Source organism: Cyanistes caeruleus, chromosome 4, assembly GCF_971803275.1.
Source record: "Cyanistes caeruleus chromosome 4, bCyaCae1.hap1.1, whole genome shotgun sequence".
Taxonomy (NCBI): domain Eukaryota; kingdom Metazoa; phylum Chordata; class Aves; order Passeriformes; family Paridae; genus Cyanistes; species Cyanistes caeruleus.
This window is the reverse complement of record NC_141704.1, coordinates 33,391,513-33,416,856: the sequence shown is the minus strand read 5'-3', so window position 1 is coordinate 33,416,856 and position 25,344 is coordinate 33,391,513. Positions and strand designations below refer to the sequence as shown.

The 25,344-nt window shown below is 47.6% G+C and overlaps 1 protein-coding gene and 1 long non-coding RNA gene across 4 annotated transcripts; one reads left to right on the top strand and one right to left on the bottom strand.

Annotated features, from left to right (window-relative positions):
- Positions 1–1,321: 1,321 nt before the first annotated feature.
- Positions 1,322–18,689, bottom strand: L3MBTL2 (L3MBTL histone methyl-lysine binding protein 2). 2 transcript variants are annotated; one of them, XM_023934769.2, is made up of 17 exons: positions 18,548–18,689; positions 16,869–17,136; positions 16,525–16,658; positions 15,723–15,846; positions 14,644–14,723; positions 13,213–13,330; positions 12,755–12,889; positions 11,996–12,084; positions 10,257–10,488; positions 9,468–9,547; positions 8,773–8,877; positions 7,497–7,644; positions 6,598–6,680; positions 4,949–5,183; positions 4,129–4,194; positions 3,078–3,200; positions 1,322–2,212 (listed from the first exon to the last, which is right to left on the bottom strand). In XM_023934769.2, the coding sequence occupies exons 1-17, from the start codon at positions 18,596–18,598 to the stop codon at positions 2,103–2,105; spliced, it is 2,181 nt and encodes a 726-aa protein (XP_023790537.1). In that variant the 5' UTR covers positions 18,599–18,689; the 3' UTR covers positions 1,322–2,102. The 2 variants fall into 2 exon arrangements, with proteins under 2 accessions (XP_023790537.1, XP_023790543.1); XM_023934775.2 differs by lacking the exon at positions 4,129–4,194 and having other exon boundaries at positions 18,548–18,640.
- Positions 14,964–25,344, top strand: LOC111934619 (uncharacterized). 2 transcript variants are annotated; one of them, XR_015285850.1, is made up of 3 exons: positions 14,964–18,347; positions 19,137–19,231; positions 23,287–23,903. It is a non-coding gene; the product is annotated as an uncharacterized LOC111934619 (long non-coding RNA). The 2 variants fall into 2 exon arrangements; XR_002867329.2 differs by lacking the exon at positions 14,964–18,347 and adding an exon at positions 24,693–25,344 and having other exon boundaries at positions 18,709–19,231; positions 23,287–23,507.

Sequence of the window (25,344 nt, the reverse complement as noted above, 5' to 3'; positions counted from 1 at the left end):
GACAAATTGTGTGACTGGAGTCTGACTATCAATGCCCATGAGCTGTTCAGAAGAGACAGAAAGGAGGGAGAGGTGGAGGGGTTGCTCTCTACATCTAGAGGTGCACTGAGTGTGAAGAGCTGTCTCTGAAGAACAGCCATGAGCAGGTTGAAAGACTGTGGGTAAAAATCAGACACTGAGGCAACAAAAGGAACCTTGCAGCTGGGGTCTCCTACAGCTGCCGGACCAAGGGGAGCCAATTGACAAAGCCTTCTTGCCCCAGCTACAGGAGGCATTGTGCTCACACGCTCCAGTCCTGTTGGGGGACTTCAGCCACCTTGACATCTATTGGGAAAGTACCAGGGCAAGCTGCAGGCAGTCCAGGAGACTCCTGCAATACATGGAGGTCAGCTTCTTGAGCCAGGGGGACTTCTGTAAAGCTTTTGACAGAGTCCCCCACAACTACTCCCTTCAAACTGAAGTGATGGATTCCATGGGTGGACTGTTTGGTGGATTAGGAATTGGTTGGATTGTCACCTTCAGAGGATAGAGATCAACAGCTCAGAGTCCCAAGGGGCATCAGTAACGAGTGGTGTCCCTCATGGGTCTGTACTGGGACCAATTGTGTTATTTAATGTCTTCATTAATGACACAGATGAAGGGACCAAGTGCACCCTCAGCGAGTTTGCAGGTAACACCAAGCTGAGTGCTGCTCTTGACTCACCTGAAGGATGGGATGCCATCCACAGGGATCTGAACAGACTCAAAAGTGGGCACATGGGAATTTCATGAGGCTTAACAAGACCAAGTGCAAGGTGCTGCACCTGAGTTGGGGCAATCCCCAGTATCAACACAAGCTGGGGGATGAAGGGATCAAGAGCAGTCCTGCCAAGGACTTGGGGATACAGGTGCATGAGAGGCTGGACATGACCCAACAATGTGCACTCACAGCCCAGAAACCCAATCAAGCATCAAAAGATGAGTGAAAGCGTCAAAAGCAACATGGCCAGCAGGGTGAGGGAAGGGATTCTCTCCCACTGTCCTGGTGAGACCCTACCTGAAGTGCTGCATCCAGCTCTGGGGTCCTCTGCACAAAAAGGACATAGACCTGTTGGAGCAAGTCCAGAGGAGGCCACCAAAATGATTAAAAGGGTGAAGCACCTGTCCTATGAGGAAATGATGACAGAATCAGGATTGTTCAGTCTGGAAAAGAGAAGGCTTCAAGGTAACCTAACTGCAGTCTCCTGCTACCTGAAGAGAACATACAGGCAAGATGGGACAAGACCATTTACATGAGCAAGTAGTGACAGCACAAGGACAAATGGATTTGAACTGAAAGACAGTAGTTTTAGATTATGTATTAGGAAAAAACTCTTTACTGTGAGGGTGATGATGCACTGGAACAGGATGCCCAGGGAAGTTGTGGATACCTCATCCCTGTAAGTGTTCAAGGCCAGGCTGGATGGGTTTCTGGGCAACCTGGTTTAGTGGAAATTGTCCCTGCCCACAGCAGGGGTATCAAAACTAAATGAGGATCTTGAGATTCTTAAGGTCCTTTTCCAACCCAAACCATTCTATGATTCTATGAAAAAAGGTCTCACTTCTTCAGCAGGCAACATCATCTCTTTCTGTTTCTTCACCTCTTTCCACTCTTCCTGTCCTGATTTTCTTGGGGTTCGCAGTGCTTAGACCAGAGAGCACAGCACCGAAGTCCTACGGGGGCAGCTCCTTTCCTGATACGTCCTGCACTCATCACGTTGGACAGCAGCTCGTCATCTCCAGCCACAGCCAAGAACCCAAACTGGCCTTTTGTGCCCTGGCAGCCTCTTTCCCTGTTTTGAGCTCCTGCTCCAAAAGATGCCTTCAAAATCAGGCATGCACAACCACAGCAGCCACCCTGGTCATGCTCCTCAGCAAGCCTGTAGTCTTTCTGCTGTTTCCCAGGGCTTAATATTACAAATCTAGGGGAAATTTTCTTGCACACCAGGAAAGCAGAGCTGTGATGCTGCAGGGTGGTCTGCTTTACAAAAGGAAGGCCCTTTTGGTCCCATTTCCCTTTGCCAGGACCTTCCCTAAAGAGCCACAAGGTAAAACCGCTGTGGGCAGCTGGAGAATGCTCCAGATCAGTCTGTGTCCTCCTGCTTTATGCTGTTGATGGGAACAGGAAGCTCTGTCTCTCCAAATTCTGCATCTGAAGGATCAATGGTTTCTTCTTTCACCCGCACAGCAATGACTACCAAGAGACAGACAGACAGAGGAAGAAGTAAATAAATACAATCAACCCATGTTGACTTGCATTACCTGCAGCATCTCCAAACCAGCTCTGTCCATACAGGTCCTCAAAATGCCCCAGGCCCTGGGACGAGCCCATTTCCTGAGGGTCCCTCACTACAGGCAACCCTGTTATGCCACTGCAAATCAATGTTATGCCACAGCAGCAATCAGGATAGGACTAAACCCTGGCAGCATTCAGCTGCTAGCTCCCAAGAACAGTTCCTAAGGGTTGAAAAGCTGGTGTGGTCCACTTTCAATCTGTCTGGGTTCACATGGGGGAACTTAAATGAACAAGAGAGACCTTCATGACTCTCTAATACCCATGTGCACAAGGCATCTCACCCACCCTCCTTCCCCCTACCCACTAGGGTTGGCAGGTAAGCCAGCTGCTCTTCTGGTCACCACAGCATGAGAGGCTGTGTTCATGTGCTGAAAAAAGCCCTTATGGGGATGGGGATGTGACAGCAACCCAGAGGTTGCAACACATCCTCATCATGTCAGCAACATCTGACACTTTGTCTCTCCTCCCTGACCTCACACATCCAGACTGCTCAGCAGGGCAGCCAGGCCCACAGCAGGCATTAGCAGCATTGAGATATTGAGCAGTCCTGGTTCCACCAAACTCTCTTGGGAGGCAAACCTTTCCAGCAAAAGCAAGCAAATGCTTTCTTCTACTCTCTGGAATGTCTCTGGAGGAGTAGGGAAGGACATTTGACAAAATGCTGTTGCCTTTTCCTGCCTGAGGGCACCCATGACTTAGTGGCCAAGAGGGTGTACTGGGAGAGGTGGATGTGGCTGCAGGTTAGAGTAACTCATTCCCTTACTCTCATCAGGTGCTGGCTCTGGCAAAGCCTGGCTTGCAGCTTTTGCTTCTCTTTTTGAATTCGTGGCAGAAGGCTTCTTGACAGTCTGCTTGACACTGCGGGCTTTGGCAGGTAACTTTTTTCCTTAACAAAGGAATAACAAAGTATGAGCAAAAGAGTGTTTCTTTTCCTCTGGAAAATCAGCAACCCTGTTCCTCTGAGAAACCACAGGCCAGAAACCAGCACAACTGAACAGAAAGCTACATGGTCATTAGCTGCCAACTGGTTATACAACAGAAATAGCCTACTGGAGAAAAAATCTATAGTCATCATCTCAAAATATGCTCCTTCATGTTCTCCTTCATTCAAGGCAAGGCACCTCAGCATGTGTTTAACTTCCAAGGAGCAGGTCCTCTTGGAATCAGTGTGGAGTCAGCTTTGCTTACCTGTCTGGGTCTAGTCCTAGGCAATGAGTATATCTGCTGCAAGGCACAGGCATTGTAACCATAATGTTCTGTTTTTTAACTGACCTTTTTATTTATGCTGAAAATCTTTATATTCTTTAGAAGTCCTTTCCCCTCCACCCCCTAGGAAGGAATTTCTTGTCTGTCTACATGATTTGCCACAGCTACTGCAACAATGACAACAACAATGACAAGATGAAACAATAAAATGGTTTATACTGGCATCTTCAGACATCTTAAGGCCTTCTTTCCCTCAGCACAAAGCAGAGTTGCTCTCCAGTTACCCTCCAGCTGCAGCAAACATCTCCCTCCAACACGGACACAGTAGGGAAAGCAGCACAACCTCACACCTGGAAGCAAGTGCCACATATACCTCGGCCAACAGAAAACAGACTGAAAAACAGATCCTTCCCACACACAGCTCACTGCTCTTTAGCTAACAGGACAGGTAAGAAGGATGAAGCTGTATTGGCAAACCCACAGCCAGCTGAGGGCATCCACAGCAAGACAAGGCCTCTCTCTCCTGCTCTGATGGGACATGGACAGGGTTCCTCTAACTGGGCCCAGCCTGCGAGCGAGCGGGAGGGCACTAATCAAACATCACTCACTCTTCTTTCCATAGGGTTTCTTCTTCTTCCTGGGCACCTCCTTGGCCTTCGCTGGAGTTGTGGGCTCTGTCATGGAGACGAGAGGGAAACGAAAGCCAAGTCCCATAACCAGTAGGTAACTGGGATGAAGTGACATAAGCGAGAAACAGATATACCCGTCCCCCCAAGCCAAAGCCCTCTTCCCAAGACAACCAGCTGAGGAGAAAGCAAGGCTCTAGTGCAGTTGCTGTCTGTGCTTCCAGGTGAGAGCCCAGGCTGACAGGCTGGGGCAGCACAGGGGAGAGAGGCCCAGTACAGACTTGGTAGGGGCAGTTAAGAAACAAGATTTGTAGTTTGGGACAAGAAGGAAAACATCTGCAGAGGTGAGGCAGTGGCCTCCCTGTGACAAGGGAAGGAACGAACTCTTGAGAGGATGCTCTTACCTTTTACAGACAGAGTCAGAGAGTGGATAAGAAAAGGGAGCATGGGGCGAGCTCCTGCTGCTATCTGGCTAAGGTTATAGATATGCTTAATAAAAGGGAGCTGTGCAGGGATAGGACCGCCTGGAACTCTACCCAGCTTCCTCAGGAGTAATTAATTCTGTGTTGGTGTGGGGGAACAGAGCCAACCTCAAAACTCAGGCTGTTTTCTCCCCATCAGGCTCCTCCCTCTGCCAACTCCTAGAACATGGCAACAGAGGAAGATTTACGGTAGCCAGTGCAAATCAAGGAAGCCATTTGCTTCTCCCTCCAAGGCCCAAAAATAAAGGAGCCACTCACAGAGCAAGAGGAAGGAAATCTTTATCTCTAGCATTTGAAACCACAGTAAAATCTTCACTCACCTGGAACCACTGGTGGTTGAAGCTGATAGCCTGTCAGCTCACACCACCCCACAGGATAGATGTCTGGAGACTCGCAGTCCACCCACTGGTCATACTCGTTGTCCCAGCCATCAAAATGGATGCTAAGGAGACGCTGGACTACACGCTTCACTGTGGCCACACAGATGAGCCGGGGTTCCATCAGGTCCACTGCCTCCACCTTCATGCCTGCCTTGAAGCCATGGTTTGGACAGTCCTGGATGCATAAAAAATGGAAACATGAAAAAAGAAAAGCTAAGGCCATTGCACTCAGTCCAAACCCGTATCTGGCCAACACCACTCTCACACAAGTTGGCCTCCCACCTAAAGCAAGCAGACAAAACAAGCCCATAGATCCAAAAACAGATCCAAGGCCAACTGTGTCCTTAGTCAATCTCAGCCCAGCCTTTAGAAGCAAGATCCTGATGTGGGGGCAGCAGCAGTTCAGGAGCATATAGTCAAACAATTACATGACATACCCCTAGGAAATCAGAAAGACCAGCATAGGCCCAGGCACTGCAGCAGTTTTGCTGATGTAAAGCAGCTTTTGACACTGTCTGCCGTAAGAACCTCTTAGAGATGATTGAACTATACAGGCTGGGTGCAGAGACAGCAAGAGAGACTGAAAACTGGCTGAGTGACTGAGCCCAGAGGATGGTTATTAGTGGCACAAAATCTAGTTGGAGGCTAGTAATTAGCAGTTTACCCCAGGGGTCAACACTGGATCCAATGCTATTCAACATCTTCATTAATTATCTGGATGACATGCTATGTCAGTGTCATGTCAAACCAAGCAAGCTTGGTTGTGGTAGAAAACTGGTAGGAAAGACAGAATATACTAGATGGTTGTGCTGCCCTCCAGAGGCACCTTGACAAGCTGGAGAAATTATAGGATCCCATACGTGCGGAGGAAGAACCCAAGGCACCAGCACAAGCTGGGGGCAGACTAACTGAAAAGCAGTGTGGCAGAAAAGGGCCTGGGAATCCCAGTGGACATGAAGTTGAACATGGGCCAGGGATGTGCCTTTGGAACAAAGAAGGCTAATGGTAACCTGTTCTCAGCAGGTCAATGGCACTGCTCTTGATCAACCCATCTGCTTGGCACTGATGAGGCCACACCTGAATTGTTCCCTGGTACAAGAGAGATGTGGATATATTGGAGAGAGTCAAGCAAAGGGCCAGGAAGATGATGAGGGAACTGGAGCATCTTTTGTATGAGAAAGTTGTGACTTCATCCTGGAGAAGAAAAGGCTCAGGGGTACCTTATTTATGTATATAAATGTCTAAAATGAGGGTGCAAAGATGGAGCCAGATTTCTCTCAGTGGTGCCCAGTGCCTGGACCAGAGTTCACAGGCACAAACTGAAACACAGGAGTTTCCCTGTGAACATCAGGAGACACGTTCTACCATAAGTGCCAATGAGAACTGGCACAGGTTGTCCACATAGTTGTGGAGTCTCCATCCATCTGGACACAGTACTGAGCAACCTGCTACAGGTAACCCTGCTATAGCAGGGGTGTTGGACAAGAAGTCACTTCCATCTCAGTGATCTTGTGACAGACAGAGCTTTTGCACTCCTCCTTACTTGCTCCAAGCATCCCTACACATCGTTTCTTCCTGGCAGCACTCACTGTGTTGAAGAGCCGTGATGGAGCAGGTCTTGATTTTGTCTCTTCCAGGTAACGTTCCCAGCTGAATGTCTTTGCATCATGCCCTGCAGAAGGAAGAAACACCAAGAGGTGAAAAGGCAATCACTGGGTTGACCAGCTGGGACAAAAGACAGAATAGGCAGCAATTGGTTGCAGAGCAGGTCAATGAACCAGCACATACAGCCTGATCTGGGACATGAACCTAGTGCAAGGATTCCATGGGAGTCCAGCACCCCTCTCCAGCAGGCAAATACAGAAAAGTGCAAGTTGCAGCTCTGAACATCTGTGTCAGCCATAGACCCAGACCACAGAGAAAGGCAAGGACCAGCAGCAAGTAGGACGTAGTATGTTCAAAACACACCACTAAACCTGATCCTTCCTTTTTCCAGCAACAGGAATACCAAAGGAGGATGGAACAGCACTGCACAAAAATGCTGCAACACAGAAATTCAGAGCAGGCTGTTTTGGGTATGACTAGATGAGGAAGCAAAAACACTCCTAGGGTGATTGTCTCTTAGGAGTTTGAAGAAATACTCATGTCAGATCTATTCACAGAGAAAAGAACAAAGCTCTGGACACTTAAGTACTGACTCATGCAGCAATGGCTCTACTTATTCCTTCCCACCCTCCTTGTCCTTTGAAAGTTTTTATTCTGTTCAGTTTGAGGATCATACACCTCTCCCACTGATCTGCCAGGAGCTAACTAAAACTTGGTATATGGGCAGAGCTCAAACAGCCTGGCACTCTAAGCCCTGTCTCCCTGAAAAACAAACAGATTGGGATCTTGTTTTGATTTATCTGAACCTGACCTTTCTCAGAAATGCACCACCCATCAGATTCTGCATGCAGGTTTGTACCACAGGGCAGAGTCCAAAACTCACCTTTTGGAGGGGTCAGCTCAATGTTGTTCCTCTTACAGAAGTTGGCAGGGAAGATGGCATGTGAGGAGGCATGATAGCAGAACCAGTCAGAGCCATCATCAGATGTTGCTCCATCAATACTGATCATGAGATACCCATCCAAGAGAACCTGAGATGGGAGTGAAGGCATGAGTGTAGAGCTCTACTTGCTCTAAAGCCTCTCCTCCTTGCAAAAGATTCTCTCAAGAGTCCCCAAATATCAATCACAATTGCCACTAGACAGTAAAATGCAATGTTATATGCCCCAAGCTTCTCCTAATATGTTAGTCAACACAAGATAATCCCCAAAGCAGCACTTTCTGCAGGACTGGGAACAACACTAAGAGCCTTGTGAAAGGACTGTGTGAAAGCCTTAAATGGTCAGGAGCTCTGTTCTCCCCCAGAAACACTTTATTGGCAGCCCAAAAACCCTCTCCACCAGCAAGATCATGAATTTGCTACTGGATAGAAGGGAAGGAGCACCATCCTTGGAATTGGTACCTTGTATAGCAACAAGACTTGTGTTATCCTGTCACTCACTGGCAATCAATGCCTACCAAAGGCAGGCCTGTCCTAAACTCTTCCATTTCCAATCAGTGGCTGAAGGGAACATTTTAAACATAAACAGCTCTCCTAGCATCCCACTGCCAAACTCCAGGTCTCAAAGTCCTCAACTTGGGTTCTCTGAGGGCAAACAGCTTTTTGAGGAAGCAGGAAAGGCCCAGATGGCTGATATACTTTCAACGTTTAACACACCTCGCTGAGGAAACATGGGCAAGGAATTTACTTCTCTACACTAGCACAAGAGTAGAGCTTACAACCACCTCATCAAGAAACTGAAGGAGACACATCCATCCTCAGCTTCCTCATGCCATTCCCCACATGGAGGTCACCTCACAACTCTTCCCTTCTTTCCACAGGGGTCTCTCTGTGCACTCAGAACTGGAGAACAAATCTTCCCTACTGCATGCCCAAGGGTAGAAAGAGGGTGGTTGCCAGTCACACACACTGCACTAGCTTGCAGACCAAGCATGCTCATCTTTATGCTGTCCATTTCAGTACACATGGACAGCAGCTTGTTAGACCTTTGAGGTCACCCCCCAGTTCCCTCCACATAACAGCTGTCCACCTCTCTTGACAGCCCTCTCTGCTCTCCCATGCTACATCCTACCTGGTCTTATTAATTTGAAAAGACCTGAGGAGAAGCTGCATTATCTCAAGCAAACACTGCTGATCCCCTTAGGCCCACTGAACTTACCTTGCAAACAGTGGCCACACAGATGTTGCCCAGATTCAGGGGGTCAATGGCTTCCAGTTTCATGCCTCTCTCAAACCATCCACCTTCAGAATAGACCGCTCGTACCTAAGGGAGACTCTGGTGTACCATGTGCTGCCAGGGGTATGGGACAGTCCCATCCTGACACCAAGCACAGCAAATGCAAATAGGATTAGAACTTCTTCACTTGGCTCAACTTGGGAGGGGAAAGCAAAAATATTATAAGAATATTTTCTTACAGACAAAGAGGCAGCCAAACCAACACTTTTTTGTGTCAGCAACCCCTTACCACGACTCTGGGTCAGTCAGAGAGCTAAGCCCAACTGCTGCTCCACAACAAAGCAAGCCTCCTTCTCATCTCAGTCCTTACCAGCATGATCCAGTTCCTTGTCAGAAGTGGTCTCTCCCATGCAATCCTCTTCCTTCTCCACCTCAAAGCTCCCTTGCTTGCCCTTCAATTGAGTCCCTCAATCTATCACTGTCCTTTCATTCTTTTAGCTTTCTCCTTTGACCTGGTCCTGCTTAACAACAGCCTTGACACCCCAAAGACCTTACTGCCCTTAGCTATAAGAAAGCCAACCCTCAACAACCCACATGGCAGCATGTATGCCCAAGCAAGGAAGTGCTGTCACTGCTTCCCTCTTTGTGACCCCCACAGAAAGGCAGACTTGTCCTACCTTCTTAAACAGATAGGGGACAGCATCACAATAAATCTTCCGGAAGGTGGGATGGTTTGCCATGTCATTACGTTTTTCTTCTGTGAGGAAATGAAGAAACACAGAAGTAAAAAACCTGCAGCAACTGCAGTTAGAAAATAGACTGGTTATTAATTTTCCTGTGAGAGCTTAACTGTTATAAACTGCCTCAATATGAGACCATTTAATAAAAAGAACAGGTCCCTCTACACCTCTCATAAAATGGGCTGTGATGAAGGGCTTGCTCAAAAGCAGACAGCTCAGCTTCCTGAGCTCTACTGATAACACCTCTACACACATATGTTATTACCAGGGAGAGGCAGCAAGGAATGGAGACACAACCAAAAGAATCAGCAGAGCTCAAGCAGTGCTTTTTACTTTGTCTTTTACTTTGCCAGAGTAAGCTAATCAGCAATTCCTCTTGGTAAAGTCCAGAAAAATACAACCTGATGGCATCCAGTGTTACAGAAGCCTGCATGAATTTCCTCAAAAAGACTATAAACATTTGTCATGTTGCAAAGTCTGTATTCCCACACTAACAGAACAGACTGCCTGTTTCAGGTAAGAAACCCTACAGTCCCCTGTTCTGACCTGTGATCACAGGGCTTTTATCTATCCAGATAAAAAAACAGCAGACACAAAACTAAGCAGACTTCACCCGTTAGGTCTTGAGGCAACTGCCTCACTCCCAGCATGTCAAGACTGGTGTCAAAGCAGGGTGCAGGCAGTTATCAGCAAATCAGAAGATGACTGCAGTGGCCCGATCCTTACCTGTTTTTTTTATGTCATGGCCCACTCTCCGTGACCAGCCCACAGGATGGATGAGGGGACTCCACATGTGGCACCAGAAGTCATCATCACTGTCACCATCCTCATAGAGGAGTCTCAGTCTGCCGCCAATCACTGTGTCCACCACTGCCATACGTGTCTGGGACACATGGTTCTTATCCACCACCTCGACCCGCATGCCCTGACGGAATGGGTACTTCATGCTCTCTGCCATCTGGCAACAACCCACAGAGAAGGTGAGATCAACCACAGTTCTCCAAACACTTCAGAGAACAACCTCCCCCACAGACATGCATCCTGGCACTGCCCAAAGCTGACTAGGAAGGGATGCATGGGAGTGGGTTCATTGGGAGTACAGCTAGCTGGCAGCCCTAGGTGACAGTGTAGTTGAGCACACACAGCCTGGGTCTCCCTTTTGTCATGTGGCCTCATAAGAGTTGCCCCCCACCAGCAGCCATGCCCAGCCACCACCTTGTGTGAATGCTCCCAATGAGAACTTCTGTTCACAAGGAACTGAGTAAGGCATTGTGTGTGCCTTTTTCAGTCATGAAAGAGATCACAAGGATTTCGAGACTGCAATTAGTTAGAGGTGTAGCTTCCCAAAGGGCAACAGGATTTTCAGTTGACTTCAAAAGAGGTCGGGTTCTTATTTTCACATTTTTATTCTGATCAGAGCTTGAACTACACGATGATCTACCTGCCAACTCCACATCTAAAGCCAGTTACTCTGCAGACTGACCCAAAGGCACAGGTACGTGGAGTCATTGGCTGCTTTCTGACTTTTTTTGAGACCTTTGGTTTGCTCATACATCCTTGCCCTACTCATCCACAAATGCCCAATGGTGTTTATAGAACCCCTGACATTTTAGAACTATGATCCCAAGATAGTTCCACCTCCTGTTCATTAAGTTGGAGCAGAGATGCTGAGGGGAGTTAAGACCAAAGCAATGTCTGTTTCCCTTTACCACTTCCCTTCCAGCTACAAGCTGGGGCCCAGGAACAAGCAGATACAAACTTAACTCTTAACTTTCTGAGGAGTAACATGGGAAGCACTAGCTACATCCAGATCTCCAGCTCAGGGTCACCACTTACCTTGCACACAAAAAAGCCTATCACCTGCTTTCCTGCCTGCTGTCTCTGGGACTGTCTTCCTTATTTGCCATTTCCAAAGCTCCTAGCCACAGAATACCCTCTTCCCTCTAACAAGGCCTAAGCTCAGTGCAGGCTACACAAAAACAATCATGAGAGCTATAAAGATGCTAAGGCCATGGCCTTAAAGGAAGCCTGTGCCCTTCTCACTCCCTGCAGGCTGCTTTGCTACCAACATTGAAGGCAAAGTTTTTTGACTCTCAGAGCTATTCCCTGCCACTGAAGCAGGGTAGGAAAAGGCCAGGTTGGAGCTTCACTGGCCTCTCCCTTCAGCAAAATGCCAAACATCATCCCCAGTATTTCCCAGTATTAAAATCTGTGACAACAGATTTTAAAGCTTGCTGTGATGCAAAGCAGAAACTGTTGTGTTGAGAGGGCATGGAGCTTGTGACATCCATTACACACAGTATCATGATAGTTCTCTTAGGAGCATGTGGTGGCACTCACTGCCCCTGCCCAGGTTTCAAGGCACACAAAAGTCACACAGACCAGAACCAGAAGAGACAAGTTGAGCACATGTCTTGACTTCAGCTTCATTTCCCCCATGCGAAATCGCAGCCTCCCACATTTACCTTCATGTGGAAATCCACTGGGATGGTCCTAGCTCCCACCAGTTTTTTCATGAGGTAACTTCTCCAGTCAGTGTACTTGGCATGGATAGCTACATATGGGCAGGGAAAAAGTCCATCTTTATGACCAAAATAATTACAGCATCACACCTTTCATCTCTCTAACAGTCCATTAGCACAAAAAGGCCTTCTTCACACTCAGATTCTGTACTCTTTTGCCAGCTTGCTCCCACATCTGGCTGAAGGGATCACCATTACAGAATGAACTGGGCCAAGCAGACATTCAACTACACTGATCTAGATGAGGAAGTGGTAACAGAGCAAAAGCCATGAGCCATAGCAATCAAATCTCAGCTTGCCAGAATTCCACTAAACTGGCATCCTTCTCTGAACAGCTAGCTGTGCAGGGACTGGAGCCACTGCACTTACCAGAGATGCTGCCCAGGATATAGGACCAAAAAGCTCCCCCAAAGTTCAAGTCCAGCCTCCATGTGGGCTAGAAGGAAGAAAAGCCACCTGCGTTAGCCCCCACAAGTCTGACATCAGCTCTGAATGCAGCATCCCCAGGTCAACAACAGGGGGATGCAGAGGGAGCAATCAAAGCAGTCTCCAGCTTCCCAAACTCAAACTGCTGCTTTTAACTCAAAGCACAGATAGAACCGTAGTCCTACATGCAGTGGGAGCACCTGTCCCCACATGTTGGCAGAAACCAAAGCTTCTCCATGCCCAGGCATATGCTGACTCCCCTTGCCCCACACTCACTTTGTGGTGGTACCAGGATTTTGCTGTTGATGGCACACCAGCCAATGGGGTGAATATCCACTGTGCCCAAATTGCACCAGAAGTCATGACCAGCATCATTCTCAAAGCCTTCATATCGCAGAAGGGCCCTGTATCCTGCCAGGACAGAGCAGACAGACAAAGGCATTAGAGGCCAAGAATTTGGCACCACAGGCTTAGTACCCACCACATGGCCTTCAGAGCTCTGCACAGGTTACCAGAACTTCTCTGGCAACTTTTCTTGCAAATTGCCCAGCAACCAGAAGAGGAACCATGTGCTGGTTTCCTTTCACTCCCACACCATGATATTTCCTGTTCCAAAATCTCTCAACAGCTCTCCGAAGAGCTGCTGTTTTGTTTGACCATCTATACTCAGCTCTTTAAAGCTTCCCTCAGAGCTTAGCTGTGCCCAGCTGTCAAAGATTACTTTGGAGATTTACCTACAATCTGGATGACGGATGCAATCCAGTACACGCGGCTGGGGAGCACAGCGTCACTGTTCAGCACTTCCACTTTCATACCTTTCACCACATCATCCCACTGATCGAAGAGTGGCACCTGAAAGATTGAGACAGCCATGTTGGGAGAGGGATGTGGAATTCACAGCAGGGTTCAGGCCCTTCTAACTTTCAGAGACATGTCTTAGGCAGCTACACTTTCACCTTAGACACAAGCTTCCACACCTTAGCCCTCCTAGATCTGCCAACATCTAAAAATACAGTTGAACTGTCCCAAACATCTCACTGGGATATTCACTGAGGATCCCAAAAGGCAGAATACCATATAGCAATACTTTACTGTTTCACTGCCAGATGTCCTATTATTCCAAAGTAGCTGCTGCCATTCCTCTATGGCATAAAAATACCAAACGATCAATAAAAATGCCATGTCTGCCTGACTTATCCTCAAGAAAAATGAAATGCTGTCAGTATTATTAGGCCTCAAAAGGAATATATCAAGTCTTAAAAACATTGGAAATGCTGGAGGGGCAGCTACTGCCAGGCTCACATAAACAGAATTCCTCTCTGCACATCACCCTAGGACATACAAACTGCAAAATTGTGCTTGTACTCAGCCATACAAACTGCAAAATTAGCTTCCCACTATCATCCTCAGTCAGAACTAATTTTGTTCCCAGTCTGCACTGAGCCAGTGCTACTGATGCCTGGAAAATAGATCTTCCCAACAATATTAGATTGAATATAAAAGCAAACCTTTACTTGAAAGCTTTCAGGTACACAATATGGCAAAAATCACATGTGGTATAGTAATTCTACATTTTTATAAGGTTAGTCAATTAGTATATTTACCATATAACATCCAGTTAAAATGTTAGTTGATAAGGTAGTAATTCCTAGGATTCTGACCCACTGGAAGCAGTCCAGAGGTTTCTTTTGCCCCAGTTTTGTTATGTCTGGTTCAGATTCTGGTTGGAAAATAGAACATCCTAGTAGCCAGTTCTCTTCATGGAATAAGACTACAATATGTGTATTGAAACACATCTGAATATGTTTATAAGGTTAGCTTATTGTTCCTAAATGTAGGGAAGAAAAATACTAGAAGCTACAGCCATGCTTTAGCAATCTACAAAGCTAAAAATGCATGAAAAACATAAAAAGCTAAAAATCTTAGGCATCACTATCGACAGTGTTTCTATCAAGTCCCCTTCTGTTTCCCTCCCCCCAACTCCTGGACCCTTTATGAGACTCCCATTCTCAGCTGCAAGAAACCCCAAGTCCTTTCCTTGCATCACCTGGATCTCAATAACGCCCTGCTGGGCCCCTGCTCACCACCTGCCACAGGAGCACAGGGGGGCCCCATGCATGTGACATGCCCCGTGCACCCTGCATGCACAGCAAAGTAGGACTCACGTGTTTGAAGCAACTGACAGGAGCTGCCTTGTAGCCGTGCTCCTGCAGGTACTTCCCCCAGTCAAAGCCCAGGACGAGTGCTACAAGCAGACATCAGAACAGAAAAATCAGATGAGATCACAGAACAGGCACAGAGATCAATTACCTCTGGACTACAGCCTGCAGTCTCCAAGCACTAGGACACAGCACACAGGGATTATACATTCCACTGCATTTTTTCTGGTGGGAAACTAGGCCCTGTGTGAGTGCATGGTCACTAACCTCCACAAGAGGCAAAATATATTATTAATCAGTATTTTCTGATTAATAATATTCCCATATTATTAATCATGATTTGCTGTCACTTGCTTTTGGAAAGGGGAAGCAGAAAGGGCAATAAAAGGGGTCAAGTCCAGCCCAGGCCTAAAGCACTCCAGAGAGAGTGCATCCTTTCAGGGTTAAACCACTTCACATCTTTGCCTCTCAGCAGCAACACTGCAGGGTCATATCAGCAGCACTTGCTTTCCCAGAGGGTGCTGGGAAAATCAGAAATACTAATTTGAGAGATTAATCCCACAGTCACTCCTGTGAAGGCTACAGCTCTGCTCCAGCAGCAGTCTGCTCAGGGATCAGTCCCTGCTGCTGCCATGCCCCAGCACTCCCCTTTTCCCTAACACAGTAAGTTGCTGCTAGTTCAGCTGCAGTCACTGTTTAATGATCAAGTTTATCAGTGAGTGACTTGGCGCAAATGTAACTCCCCATGAGCAGTGGGGCAGTGGATGGCTGGGAGAAGCAGGACACCTTTAAGTCACCTCTGCCAGCAGAAGCCAGTACCTCGTGGGACTGGGACCACAGAGCTTATGCTCCAGGTCAAGTTGTATGAGGAGTGAGGATAAGGCTACAATAAGTGGATGGGCAGGAAGAGGAAAAAAACATGTGCCCTGTGTTCTGCCAGCCTATGTCAGAGCGATCCACACACATCATACAAGGCAGTGTACCAGAAAGGAGGAGGAGGAGGACTGAAGAACTCTCAGCCCTCAAGGTGTCCCCATTTCTGTGACTCCAGCAGCTGCACCTCCTCACACCTCACCTACACTCACCATCTTGACCTGTCAGTGTCCCATCCGCCAGCTGTCCCGTGCCCTGCGAATGGAGGAAGGCCCCAATCTTGGCTGACCAGGATGCCTTGTGCAGAACTTTAGCTTTCTTTGTTGGTGGTTTCCCCTACAAAAGAAAACATTAGAAACATTAATGGCACAGGAGACTAAGTCACCCCTTGCAACAGGGTATGTATCCCTTCCTTGGGACAATTTTCAGGTTACTACATTATTTATTAATGCTCATAGAAACAAGAAATAGTGTCCTTTTAGCTTTTAGGCAGAACCACTTTTAAGCTGTCACGCCTTCTCTGGGGATGTCAGGCTGGAAGCCACTGGGAATGTTAGTCTTATATTTAACTAGAAAGCAATCACCTACCCCTACATGCAGGCACATGCTGCTCCATCCGCAGGAAAGCTCACAGAATTACAGAATCTCCCTGAAGAGATGGAAGGCTGCCTTCAGTTCAGGAGTGTGACTTCACTCCTTAGCTGCCCTATATTCCTCAAGATTGCAAATTCCACCAATGCATTACCACTGCAGCTGGAGCCATTCCAGTCCTGACATCCCCAATTAGTTTATTTACCTTGGTGACCATCACATCTACTGTTGCCTTCCGTCTGCTACAGCTGTCTATTCCCAGGCTTAAGAAATGATCCCCAATGCATTCCAGGAGTCTCCTGGATTACCTACAGCTTGCCAAGCTACTTTTTGCACGTATAGAGGTGGTTGAAGTCCCCCAGCATGACAACAGCCTGCAAGCACAAAGGAGCCTGAGAGCCAGATGGAAAGGTTTTAACTCACTTGCAGTCTGGCCAGGATGCTGGCCTTTTTGGAATTTGAGGAGTAGCTTCTGGAGCAGGAGACACTGCAGAAACGCTTGGTCTTGGAGAAGAAAGCCTCCCTGGTGCCCACAATCCCACACATTTCGCACACAGCTGGAAGAAGGTCAAAAGTGTGAGCAGAGTCAATGCACTACAAGGACAGAACTGAGACAAGCTAACAGTCATTGTACAGAGCAGATCCCCCCACATAGCCTAGAAAATGCAGTCTGAATCCAAAGCTGCTCCCAAAGCATCCCCAGGTGCAGCCACACACCCCAGGTGCAGTGAAGCCCCCAGACATGTTTCAGGCAGCACAGGCAGTACCTGGTTCGGAGCCACTGTCTTCTGTGAGCCGGCCTGTGGATGGCTGGTGCATTGGAGAGGTCGAAAGTTCTCCAGCTTCCCGGTCTGCCACCTCATCATCGCTAGACTCCTCCAGACAGGAGCTGCTGTCACTGCCCATGCTGCTGTTGTAGCATGTGAGGCTGTCATAACCCCCAAAGATGTCCAATTCATCATCATCCTCATCGTCATCGCCTTCCTCCTCCACCCGCTCCAAAGATGAAGTTTTGTGGCAGAAGGCAGACACCAACTACAAAAAGAGCCAGTTTGCTTTAAAATAGAGACTTTAGACTCCACTGCACAATAAACCTGCCTTTGCTGCTAGGGGAGCCCCTTCTTGGGCCAGGGAGTGGCCTCAGAGTGAGCAAAGAGTCCACATAACAACCCCAAAGGCAGGACTCTGAATGCCTTCCCCCAAACAGGTCCCGTTACTGGCATTCCACAGGCTGCTTCCCAAGAGGAAAGTACCACAGGGCTGTAGCTGGATAAAAAACAGCTTGAGGAACATACAGAAATACAGGGCACAGCACTGCCATGCTGATGACAGACAGATGAGACTGTGTCCTTGCAGGCAGTTTTCCTCCCAACACAGCTGCACAGCACAGCAGTGCAGACACCATGAGACTTCCAGAACAGAGCACAAGCCACAATATTCCCGCCACCACAGCTCACAAGACCAGCACAGCCTGGAAGTCAGCAGGGCCAACTCAGTCCTGGAGACGGTTCATGTCCTCTGGAAACTTCACAGTCCACAGCTGACCTCGGGTTAGAAACTGCACCAGCAGGATGGCAGAACATTTGCTATAGGTTTTTGCCTAAAACCAGATGCCTCCACAGCTAAACATCTTCACTAGCTCTTTGTCCTTGCTGTTACAGAAGGAGAGCTGTGAGGCCCAGACTGAAGAAAGAGCAAAGAAAAACAGTGTGTCTCAGAAGAATCTTGAGCCAGGCTCCAAATAAGCCCAAATGAAGCTGGGAAAATGTGTCAGTAATTCATGAAGAAGCAGCAAGAAGTCAACATCAGGACAGGAAGTGATGGAACAGAAAGGCAGATTCAAACAGCTACATGAAGCAGGAGGATACAATTGTTCCTCCAAGTGGGCAACAACAAAAGATCAGCAGCAAGCCCATCACCTTCCAGTGCTAAATTCCCTCTGATCCCTAGCTCCTCACTATCATTATAGGCACGTGGACAGAAAGATCAGACTTCACTCACTGCCGTCTCCCTGCTTTACCCTCCCCAGCTTTCACACAAAACAGACCCAAGGTTCCCAAGTTGCTCCCTGAACAACAAGTTGCTCTCCTGCGGATCCAGGCCCTCAGACAGCATTCCTTACGTCTGAAAGGCCTGAACTCCTCTAAAAAAGAAATATTTTCACCGCCTTTTAATCCCTGTGTGGGTGCACCTTACACCAGCTCGTAGGACGTGAGCACCATTGCACCGCTACTCTTCCACAACAGGTGAGTGAAACTTGCGGACATGTCACCTTACCAGGCAAGGGCAGCATCATCTGGAGACTCCTCAGGAAGCTGAGGGGGACGCATCCCGGCCATCCCGCCGGGATCAGACGGACCCACCGCCGCCTCCAGGAGCAGCCCATCCTGGGCCCCAGCGGAGCCCTCGTCCCATCCCATCCCGTCCCGTCCCCGGTTCCGCTCACCTCTCCCCGGTCCCGCTCCATTGCGCCCGGGACGCCGCCAGCCCGCCTCATGCGCGTGGAAACCGTCCCCCCCGAGCTGTGCGTCTGATTGGCGAGAGCAGCTGAAAGCACAGCAAATCAGCGGGGAGCTTGTTCCCGCCGCGCTGCTTGCGGGGCACGACGGGAGCTGTAGTTCTTTTCCCGCGGCCATGGCGCCTCGCGGCGGTCCCGCCCAGGAACAGGCTGGGCCCCGCTGGCGCCTCCCCGGCTCCGTTCTTACTTGTAGCTCGGGATTAGCCCACTCGGTCCCAGAATGTCTTGGATTGGACGATACTTTAAAGATCATCCAGTTCGAAACCCTTGCGGAGGGCGGAGTCACCTTTCACGAGAGCGTGTTGTTCGGGGCCCTGTCCAACCTGACCTTGAGCATTCCCAGGGATGGGACATCCACAGCTTCTCTGGGCAATCTGTGCCAGTGCCTCACCACCCTCACAGCAAAGAGTTTCTTCCTGTTTCTTATCTCAGCCTGCCCTCTCTCACTGCCCCTTGTCCTGTCACTACATGCCCGTATAAAAAGTCCATCTTCCTCCTTTTCATAATCCCCCTCCAGGTACAGGAAGGCTGCAGTGAGGTCCCTCCAGAGCCTTTTCTTCTCCAGGCTGAACAATCCCAGCTCTGTCAGCCTGTCAAGAAGCTTATGTAAAGGTAAGTCTCTGGAGGCAGTTCTATTTTCCACCCTCCCCCTTTATTTTGTTACCACTGTCACTGTGTTGACGTTGTAAGAGGTTTAAAAAAAAAAAAAAAAAAAAAAAAAAAAGCTGTAATGTGCATTCCCAGTCTATTCCCAGTCTGTACAGGCTTTGTAGTGAGTGGCTGAACAAATAACGTGTGAAGCACAACTGTACAGACTTAACTTCAGGTGGGAGTAAAGCAGCTTAGAAAAGGTTCATTCCAAAGGTTTACCTTACACATGGATTGCTCTTCCACACAATCCAAAGGCTCTAACGTGAGGCTACAGCCTGTTGATCTAAACACAAAGGAGTGTCACTATCCATGTGAAACATACTGAGAATCCAGGGTGGTGGTCACAGCCTAATTACAGAGGGACAGTGGCAGGGAGCTGGCAAAACCAGTCTGCAACTTGATCAGCAAATTTCCATAGCATCAGGGATCCTCCACATTCAAGTTTTCCAAACAATCCTCCAGCAATGTTAAAAATAGAAAATTCCTTTAAAATAATATAGTTAATAATGAAATAAATCATAATGACTGTTATTCCCTTATAAATGCTAGACATTTCACAGCATGGCAGGCAGCAAAGCTGTTTCCAGAAAAGACACAATACAAAATTAAAGGCTCATTAAGTCTTTCTACTGCAATGATCTTTCATGGAGCACATTGTGAGCTATAACTGGTGTGCATCCCTTGCTCCCTTCCCAGAGTGGATCAGGCAGCACTGCTCCCTTAGATCACACACAGGCTGGCTCAAGGCTTCTTGAAAGCTTAAGTAGAAACGAGTTCTGTGTTGACACAGAACAAGCTTAAAGGCAGTGCCCACACCACAGCTGTTCAATTTTCATTGTAGTTCTAAATAAGCCTTTTCAATAAATAATAGCATTTAAATAAATTAGTTTTAATGTTAATCAAATTCAATTTGAATGAGGAATACTCATATTCTTTTCAATAATAAAAACTCTGTTATGTAACAATAATCATAATAGTTCTGTAAAGCCAACTCCTTTCTTTAGGGAGAGAACACCACTGACAATCTCAGGTAACTAAAACACAACACTTAGATTAGACTTCACTTTTCCCATCTTCTTCCCTACTGCTCTGGGCTTGGTCTGTGTTTTGACATCATTGCAATAAAAATTGCAGGAAGATCAGCATCAAAGGGCTGCTGTCAGGAGCAATGACCAAAGGAGTCCTGGCTGTAATGGGAGGGATTATTGCTGCAGGACAGGGGGCCAGGCTGCTTCCTCAGGCACTCAGCTCCAAGGTGTGCAGCTTTGGTACTTCAGCATCTGCTCTGTCCCTCATTACTACAACTTCCTTGAGGAGAATTGTCTCACTGGCTCTTTGTGCTTGTCTACTGGCACTGTCCTATCACTCATGCTCTGGGATGCAGAGCTCATGTTCCAGGTCCCCAGGCTTCATAAATTCATCTGCTGCTTCTCCAGAGCCTCCTTTTTCAGTTTTCTACTCTGTTATTTCAAAGAGCTCATGAGAATCCTGGTGCTCCAGGGGCCTTTTTTCACTTCCAGCACTAAGTGGCAGCCATTCAGTTACAGGACACCCAAATTCTTGTGTGCAGTGGGAAGTGGCACATGGCTTTTGTAAGGCTTCTCCTAGCTGATACTGTGAATAACCAAAAGACATTGAAGGGTTTAATTTCTGTCATGAGGACTGTGAAGGGAACCATTTTGAAGAAAAAGTATTTATAGATACGTAAGCCTTGGCTATACATTCACATTACTGTCTTTGAAAAAGGAAAATAGGGTAGATGAGCTTGGAAAACCAACAAGAAAACAGAAGGAATAATAGAAGAAAACATATTCTGCTTAACCTTTGGCAGACTAGTTTTACCAAGGTAACTGTGAAATTAAGAGAGGCATGTCTTGCACTATGTAAGAACAGGCAACAGCCTACTTGGAGGTAGGAGATCTGAGAGGCTGCTGTTTTCTAGACCTCTCAGATCTCGCAGAAAACCCTTGTCAGATCATCCTTAATGTTACACTGATGTTCTTCCACATTTACAGCCACTTGTCACTAAGTTACACTGTACAATAGATATAGTAATTGAATAGTTTGTATAGTGAACAAGTAAGTCAACCCCAGACCCAACAGGCAACCCAGTTAAGGGCACAAATCCTAAGTTAGCCCCTTCCTTGCTCTTTTACTACCACATTAGATCTGTCAATATATGTCAGCACAACTCTACATACAAATACTAATGAAGCAGTAAATAATTTTTTGTCCAAATTAAAAAAAAAAAACTCAAACAAAAAAAAACCAAACAAAAAACCCTAAACCAAACCAAAACTCCAAAAAGCAACTACACCCACTTCCAGGGCTATTCTGACAAGGAGAGGGAAGAGTTAACTGCCTAGGAGGTAAATCTCAATTTGAAGTGCTTATCCCATCCCAGACCCCCAAGAAATCTGGCTTTTGAGAGCTGAGATGTGCTGCCTCTTGATCCCTCTGCAAGCTTTTTGAGGAAGACACGGGGCACCACCATGTCCTGCCAGGTCACCTTCCCCAGCAGAAAGGGCAGCCTGGATCAGTAGATCCAGGTAATGGCGGAAGATGTTACACCATCCAGAAGGCCTGACACAAAATAAGCAGTTTACCAAGGTGGAAATCCCTTTACACATCCTTTCCTGAGTCCCAGTTAAGGGCTCTCTCACTGTTTGTGGTGACATGGGAGAATTGGGCCCACCTGATAAAAAAATGCTTTAAATCCTTCAATACAAGCTCCGACTGAGATAACAGCAGGCAAACAGAAGAGCACCTGAGGGGTTTTTTTTGTTGTTTGTTTGTTTGTTTTTTAACTCATTAATTTGGAATTCTAACATCTGATGGCTGTAACTCAGGCCATGAATGTGGTTACAAGCCCTGGAAGTTTGGGTGGTGGTAAGACCCAGGTCACACCTCAGCCTGCCCTGGTTTTCCATCCATGGGCCTGGTGAGATATCCACTGTATGGCTCCCAAAGCTTTGGTCACCACAACATTGTCTTGGAGCTCATTTCAGTGCCACACTGGTGTGGGACAACACAGATAATGAAAAGTAAACATGAAGAGGAAACAAAACAAAAGACTCCTTGCTTTTCGGGGCAACAGAAGCTCTGCAGTTTCAACCAAAGGAGCAGGGTTGGCAATGAGCTTTCTTCTGGTAATGACCTTCCAATCCCTGCTATTGCCCTGGGGACTGCAGAGGCATGAGGAGAAGCAAAATACCCACTGCCAGTGCCTGTGGTTGCATCCCACATAGCTCTGTGCTCCCAAGATATGACAGAGCCTGCCACCACCCAGCACACCTGGGGAAAACCAGAGTCTGAGCTGTGCCAACTTCACCAGGAACTAGGAAGGGCTTTAAAGATGACTGAGGGAGATGGTGCCAACAGTAATTTCTTCACACACTCCCTACAACACACTCCCTACAACAGGGAGAGTAGACCAGAGCCATGGCTGATTGCCCATCAGCTACCCACAGCACCAGTCATGGAACAGGTTTCCTTTCTGTGTTCAATATCCCCTGCTGGAGAGTTAAAACCAAGACCCAAGGTTCTAAGGGAGTGCAACTGAGGCAACTTGAGCAAACCATCAAAACATTTTGAAACAAAATGCCAGATTGCAGTCAGGCAGGCAAATGCTGATGCTCCTGCCACACTGGCAAGGCTGACAGAGCAGCTCAGTAGCTCTCCAGCCATGATGCAAGCACAGATGCTGCTACAATTTCTGTGGATAGAGCATGTTGTGCTTTTACACTTTCAGGGGCCAGGCTAGGCTGGGATCTATGGCACACTGCTTTGACAAGCTGAGGTAATAAATGGCTCCTTGGGCAAACTGGCAGATACCCCAGCCTTGTACTGTAGGAAGGCAGCTGCTGAGAGGGTTTGTAAAAATAAACATTGCCCAGACACAGCACCCTGTGTCTGGTCTTCAAATAAAAGCTCATTTTTAGGGTAGGAAGCCTCATCACATAGGCAGAACTGCTCTTTAGGAGCACTCTTCTGACTACTGCTGTCTTTCATTACAGCACCTGCTCCAGACTGTCCAGAGATGATGCACTGGAGTCCTCGAGTTTGGCTGAAACTGAAAGCAGCAAAAAGACCAGCTTGGAAACAGGAGATGGAGTTTCTTTCAAAGAAACTGCATATCATACACTGGAAAAAAATGCTGGAAAAATGAAACAGAAGCGGGAATGGCTGTCACCATCACATCATCTACCTCAGCCTTGTCATGGTGCTGCCATTGCCAGTAAGAGGCCACAAGCTCTGCATTACGTGAGGCTCTGCCAGGCTTTGCCTGGGCTTGTCTTGGCCTGCCAGGAGCTGGTGTAGCTCGTTTTGCTATTAATGACTTGGTCATTAATTGATTGCCACCAACATTGTCTTGGGCATGGGCATAGTGAATTCAGCAAATGGGCAGCATGGTGATGTGAAGACTGGAGCCTCTGTCAGATGGGGAGAGGCTGAGACAGCTGGGACATTGGAAGGTCAGACATTAGAAAATTTACATCACTGAACTACACATTATTTGAGTATAACCATTAGCATCATTGTAACTGGACAATCAATACTGATTGGATTGCTAGAACTTTGGGTGAGGATTCTTTTTGCTGATCCAAGAGTCTAATAAACAGGAGTGAAACAACCTACTCTTACTTGGACACAACTGAATGGCGAGAGATAGAGATGACAACCTAATCTTGTCATCACTCTGAAATCCTCCTACTACTGGAAACAGCCATAGTAGTTCCCCAAATGGTGAGATCTGGTTCTCCAGTAGAACCAGGGAAAGCAGAAGTGGGGGTATGTCAGGAAAAGAAACCCTATACAAATTTAAGACTATAGATCATCCACACCACCTCAAAAACTGAACTTGACTCAGAGTCAGCACCTACAAATGGGGACAGAGCAGCTGTGCTGTTGCACAGAATGCATCATGGCATCTTTCAAGCAAGTCTCTATGTTGGCATTTGAAGTTGGAAGATCTGTAGCATGCTCTGCAAGGTCCCAGACAATCCCAGGCTGCTGTCTTGGCATTCGACACACGGGGTTTTTTTTGCTTTCTGCTCTCCTTTAGGTCAGGAGCAGTCCCTCTCACTGCACCAGGGTAATTGTGGGCTTGGTGCAGACCAGCTCTGCACAATACTGGGGTGAGCAGTATGATGTTTTAGCCAAGGGCAAATACCAAAGCCCAGGGCTGCTTTCCTTAAGCCTGCCACAAACTTCTCACCATCTTGCTAAAGGCTTGCCACCAACCCCCTTTTAAATAGAAGATTCATTGTCCTAATTGTGTTTACATCCAAAACCCAAGCATTTTACACCCACTTTTGAAAATCTCTAACATCTATTCACATTGTAATGCACCATTACTTTTGTTTGGCACTTGGCTCAGCTTCCCATCAATCCATGTTTACCCTCTGTTATCTTCCACCAGCAGTCTCCTGAGGTCAGCTTGCTCAAGCTATTTGGCATCTGCAGATACACCGATGCTCCCAAAACAGCTGGTGCTCGACAATCGTGCTCTGGTCACATCCTTGGTCCCATCTGGGTCTTCCAGGTGCGTAAGGCCCTGGTGGTGAGTTATTCCCTAGGCAGTAAGCGCACATGCACACCATACAGCTGGATTTTGGAAAGCCCTCAATGAACCAGCCACATCCACCGCAAGCAGCCTGTGCACGACACACGACATGACCGGATTAACTGCTTGTGAGTGCAGCTGCGGGCAGCACACAACAGGGGTCACTGCACACATGCCCATGGTGACAGCACGCCTGTTCGGGAATGCCCCTGCAACCAGCAGGTCACCAGATGTGACTCAGGATGACTGGGCACCCATGCACCGTCCTGGTGCAGCACCTGCCTGCAGAACACCCACACAAGCTTACCTCGTGCCCACACTTCAGTGCCAAAAGGCGCACAATATACTCCAAGTGAAATAGGATCTTTTAATATCACATATCCAAACAAATAGTTCTCATTTCAAAATGCAAAATAGGTCCTTTGAAGATCAGCTGCTCCCAGGCTGTGTGAGCAGGGCGGGGCACAGCTGACTGGCACAACTGTCGAGGTCAGACCTCGTTTCTTTG

Coding starts and splice junctions, on each gene's coding strand:
- L3MBTL2 (XM_023934769.2), bottom strand. CDS start 18,598: ATGAGGCGGGCTGGCGGCGTCCCGGGCGCAATGGAGCGGGACCGGGGA. Junction 15,847..16,524: donor GCATCCTGGCCAGACTGCAA/GTGAGTTAAAAC, acceptor TTTCTTTTGTAG/GGGAAACCACCAACAAAGAA. Junction 12,085..12,754: donor AATCCTGGTACCACCACAAA/GTGAGTGTGGGG, acceptor GCCCATATGTAG/CTATCCATGCCAAGTACACT.